The 5,634-nt window shown below is 36.2% G+C and overlaps 1 protein-coding gene across 1 annotated transcript; it reads right to left on the bottom strand.

The window, feature by feature from the left end:
• Positions 1 to 334: 334 nt before the first annotated feature.
• On the bottom strand, positions 335 to 976 carry LOC131863689 (uncharacterized mitochondrial protein AtMg00860-like). Its single transcript, XM_059215137.1, has one exon. The coding sequence runs from the start codon at positions 974 to 976 to the stop codon at positions 335 to 337; it is 642 nt and encodes a 213-aa protein (XP_059071120.1).
• Positions 977 to 5,634: the final 4,658 nt, after the last annotated feature.

Genomic DNA, 5,634 nt, shown 5'->3' on the forward strand with positions numbered 1-5,634 from the left:
TCTCATATCCATCATAGCGATGATCTGAAGAATCTTCCCCCAAGGCTTGCTTAACCCTTAGGTAATGCTCATCTTCCAAAAGATTCTACAACACTCATTGTTTCAAGTTTTTTCTTGTAGTAGCCATAGTAGATATATGTCTTCTTCTATTGAGAGCATCGTCTACCCTATTTTCCTTCCCTTTGATATATTCAATACCAAAATCATATTCACTTAGGAATTATAGCCACCTCCTCTTTCTTGTGTTAAGGTTAGGTTGTGTAAAGATATACTTTAGTCCTAAATGATCTTTTTTTAGCACAAAAGGCTTCCCTAAAAGGTAATGCCTCCCCATTTATAATGCATGAACAATAGCTAGAAGCTCTAAGTTATGTGGTGTATAATCAAATTCACATTGCTTCAGCTTTCTTGATTCAAATGCAACCACCTTTCCCTCTTGCATTAAAAGTGCTCCCACACCTTCACCTAAGGAATCTGTAATCACTATAAAGTGTCCATTGGGATCTGGTATAGTCAAGACTAGTGTTGTTGTCAATTTTTGCTTCAAGAGCTGAAATGACTCTTCACACTTCTTAGTCCACTCAAACCTTTTTTCCTTCTTTTGAAGTGAAGTAATAGGTGCTGCTATCCTCAAAAATCCTTCCACATACTTCCTATAATATCCTACAAGTCCCATAGAACTTCGAACCTCTGAAACATTCTGAGGTGTTGGCCAATCCACTATTGCTTCTATCTTTGTAGGATCAACTGAAATTCCTTCACCAGTTATAACATGACCTAAGTAATGCACCTTTTCTTGAAAGAAAGTACACTTAAAAAATTTCCCATTAAGCTTGCGATCTCTCAACCACTGCAAGACTATCCTTAAGTGCTCCATATTTTCTTCTTCATTCTTAGAATAGATCAAAATGTCATCAATGAAGATAAGAACAAAATCATCCAGGTATTCTCTAAAAATACTATTCATGAGCTTCATGAATGCTGCTAGGACATTGGTTAAACCAAAAGGTATGACTATGAAGTCATAGTGTCCATTTCATGTTCGGAATGCAGTCTTAGGAATATTCTCATCCTTAATCCTTAATTGATGGTATCTTGATCAAAGATCAATCTTGGAAAATACCATTGCACCTTTCATTTGGTCAAATAATTCATCTATCCTTGGCAAAGGATATCTATTCTTGATAGTCACCTTGTTCAACATCCTGTAATCTATACATAACCTTAAAGTGCCATCCTTCTTCTTTACAAAGATCACTGGTGCACCCCACGAGGATACACTAGGTCTAATAAAACTTTGTCTAAGTGTTGGTGTAAATAATTATTCATCATGGATATTATTACACTTACTTAAGTTTACTTAGGATAATGCATTTCATAGTAGTTTGGATATGAGACACTTGGGTGTTTGTGCCACATTGGGATAGTGTGTGTAGGAGAAATTCCACCTCTTATGGTGTTGATCTTGTTATTACACTATCATATCCACTTATTGTGGAGTGATAATTCCACCTTCGGTGGGTGATCCACCTCATGTGGAATATTATATTATTTCTCCTACCTACCCACACCTATTTCCTACCTACCCTTGTTTCTTATTGAGCCACATGTCATGTTTGTGTGCTCATACATATCCCTAGCCTTGCCTATATAAGCAGGCTCATCTACATTGTATGGAATGGTTGTTGATCATTTTCTATTAATGAGAATACAGTTTATTCTTGTCCCATATTATGTCTCTATCTTGTACATTTCAATGACTTCTTGATCTTGGCAAAATCCAACACTAAGCAATTCTTGTAATTGAGCTTTAAGCTCATACAATTCTATTGTTGTCATTCTATATGGAGCCTTAGATTGTGGCTCTGTTCCTAGTAAGAGTTCTATAGAAAAATCAAACTCCCTCTTTGGTGGCAACCTAGTAAGGTCTTCTGGAAAAACATCTAGGAACTCTCTAAGAAACGGATAATCCTTAGGGATTTTCTCAACATTATCCAAATCATTTACCATGACAACAATTATGGAACATCCTTTCCTATGGGATTTCTTGAGTTGCATTGCTGAAATGTGTCTCAATTCAAGAGGCTTTTGAGACCCAAGAATTTTAACTGAATTCCCAAAATCATCTATACAACTAATGACCTTATCCTCATAGTTTACAATAGATTTGTGCTTAGTTATCTAGTTGATACCTAAGATCACATCATACGATCCTAATGGTGCCACATAAAGGTTAACTTGAGTTTGGAAATTGGAAAGCTCTAGCTCACTGCAAAATAGACAAGAATCTACCCTCTGTTCTGCTCGATTCCCATATTGGACCATCCATGCATTTGACATATAACTAGGTCTAACAAATAATCTAGAAACTACTTTAGGATCAATAAAAAATTTAGTAGCTCCTATATCTATTAAAATAGAAATTGATTGCCCAAAAATATTACCCATCATCTAAATAGGTGAAGCTCGAAAATCAGCCTGACGGTTGTCAACCTATTTCCAAAACTTGGTCTGGTATTCACATTTTTATGAAAATTCGCCAACTGCTGCAACTTCTGCTCTTGCTTGGTTGATTTCTCAAACACTTCCTCCATAGTCAATGGATTATGTATATCCACTTCTGCTCCAATATGAGTTCTTAAACCCAAGATGAATTTTCAGATGCGAAATCGCTCATCCATTTGATACTATGGAACATACTTAAGAAGGTTGGTAAACTTCTCCCAGTATTGAGTCACTGACATGCCACCTTGTGTCAGGTTCTAAAATTCAGTCATCTTCTTATCAAAGAATAACTAAGGAAGCCACCTCTTCCTAAAGGATTACAAAAATAATTCCCAAGTAACATCTCCAGGTTGCAACTTCCTTTCAGACTTTTCATCATCCCACCAAGTAGCAGCTTCTCCAGTAAGCTAGTAAGAAGCCCATACTGCTTTGGATTCATTGGAAATGTTGTGGAGACCAAAGTAATTCTCCATTTCTATCACCCATGCCTCTGCACCATGACCAAAAGTATTTCCATCAAACTTTGGTGGGTCTATTCTTTTCAGGTCCTTAGACAATTCTCCTTCAATCCTTGCTCGGTCATCTAGTGGTTCCTCAACCCTAGGAGCTTCGTTTCGGACTTCACCAACTCTTTGAACCTCTTGTTCGAGTCCATTCATTCTTATAGTATATTGGTTCAATAGATCAAGGATTTTATTGAGTCTTTCATTCCCATTACTTGACCCAGCCCTTGTGGTCCTTGAATCCATTGTAATTCAAAAATTCCTGCATCAGGGAATGTTAATATTTCTTAGCGAGAAAGAAAGAAATATCTGCAAGGGTTATGATATCCATAGCTTCTACTTATTCAAAACTTCCTATAAATCTACTGTTACAATATAGCCATAGAGAATAATATCCATATCTATTACAAGGAAAAAGCCAATATAATACTAGTATAGGACATAGATAATTTGCTCATCTAAAGCATCCAAGTTTTATGATATCCAACATTGTTAAATAAAGTAAGGTCCAAACTGCATATTTCTATCGTAGGAATCATACAAAAAGGTATTCAACTAAAATTTATTATAAAATAAAATCTTTATTTATTGATAGATATAGGCGACATTACATAAATACATCACTCTTCAGGTGGAGTCAAGGGAATATATCCTTCAGACTCACTAGAACTCAGTGGGGTATAACCCTCTGACTCATTAGCACTGAGTGAGGTATATCCCTCTGATTCGTTAGAGTTAATCACAAATAGCCTAATGGGAGAATATTCTAACTCAGGCTCCTCCTCCTCTATAGGGACAGTCTTATCCCCAAGGGACTCCATAGGGACTATTCCTAGCTCAAAAATTTCTTTTTCTTTTGGATCAACAAATTTTTTTTTCTCCATGGAAGGAACATCTTCTTCCTCACTTATCCATCCTCCACTTGGATGATTATCAACAATAGGTTTGATAGTGTTAGGGTTCCCACAGATACTAAGAGGGGGAGGTGAATCGGTATCTGACCAGTAATGTGATTTTGTTAAAACAGAACATGCAAAACATAAAGTAACAGTGTACCGGTATGCAAAAATTAATGTAATTAACAGAATAAAAAACATCCACATGAAAAGAAAACCATAACACAAGATGTTTAATGAGGAAACTCGGTGTGGGAAAAACCTCGGTGGGATTTGTGACCCACAATATTCACTTACTGGCCAATAAGAGAATATTACTTACAATAGGGGCCTGCACATGCAGGAAGGCCAACTCCCTAGAGCACACTGCTCAATAAGAAGTCACACTGACTTATAATGAGGATTATGCAAATCCAATGATCTATACTATTTTACAATAGCATCTTCAATGCCAGATTTAGTACCGGTTCTTGCTCTATTCTTTACATATACCCTTGACCTACAATTTGCACATTAGGTCTGCCTTATAATTTTCTTTATTGCTTCCTTTCCATATCCTACAAATGACTACAATGATCTCTTTTATATACAAGAGTCATTTTACAATTTGCCAAGTCAACTTACAATAATAAACAAAATATTACATATCAAAAATCCTATTGGCCTCTGTGCCAGTATACATCTTTTCTTCTGTGCCGGTGCTGGTGCCGGTATAGAGTGATCTTGCTGATGCCGGTATAATGTCTTGCTTGAATAATGCTTTACCAGTAGAATGTCTTGCCGGTGCCATAGGATTGCAAGGTTTCCTGTGTAATGCTTTGCCGGTATAATGTCTTGCCGGTGCCATAGGATTGCAAGGTTGCCTGTGTAATGCTTTGCCGGTATAATGTCTTGCCGGTGCCATAGGATTGCAAGGTTGCCATCAATGACAAAACCTTCAATCACACACAATGTCTCATTGGAGTGTCCATATGCCAACAGATAGGAGATATAGGATCCTTTTTGACCCTTAGGTATTGAGCATACCCAACTACTTATTTGCGAGCTGTTTGTTTCGTTCGCACCATCTCTATAAGTTTCAACAGAAAAGTTATTATTCACAATGTTCAACTTGCAAAGTGACTCATAGGTCCTAGTGTTATACAACCTAGGCTCTGATACCAAAATGTAAAGACATAAATTATTATATATCCAAATAAGACATAATATACTCTTTATTCATAAATAAACTCATAAATCAGATAATGTCTATTTCATTCAAAAATTTAACCCAAGCTTGTTAAATCGAAATAACAATAATAGATTTCAATAGAAGGAGGAAATTTTCATAAACAACGGAATGTATAAATATCTCATTACATATCTTTATACCATGCTTAGGCTTTTTATTGCCATGTATAATCGAAACATAAAAGAAAGAGAGAGCATCCGTTGATCTCCAATCTGAGTCACTTCAATTCACTACTTCAAATGAAGACGAGAACAAGAATCATGCACTTTTTCAGCCCAACCTTGAAGCTTACGCTTCCCCAAAATTCTTGGTCAATCAAGAATACCCGACCCTACACGAATTGGTTAGCAAAGAATTCAAAAGACAAGATGGAATCTGGTGCGTGCCTATATGATACATGCATTTTCATTTTTCTAATCCTATTAAGAAACAAGAAGGATTAATCAAGGATATGGTAGAGAGCATAAATAAAAGAACTCCATCTATTTCAATAGTTTGT

This window comes from Cryptomeria japonica, chromosome 2 (genome assembly GCF_030272615.1).
Source record: "Cryptomeria japonica chromosome 2, Sugi_1.0, whole genome shotgun sequence".
NCBI classification, from domain to species: domain Eukaryota; kingdom Viridiplantae; phylum Streptophyta; class Pinopsida; order Cupressales; family Cupressaceae; genus Cryptomeria; species Cryptomeria japonica.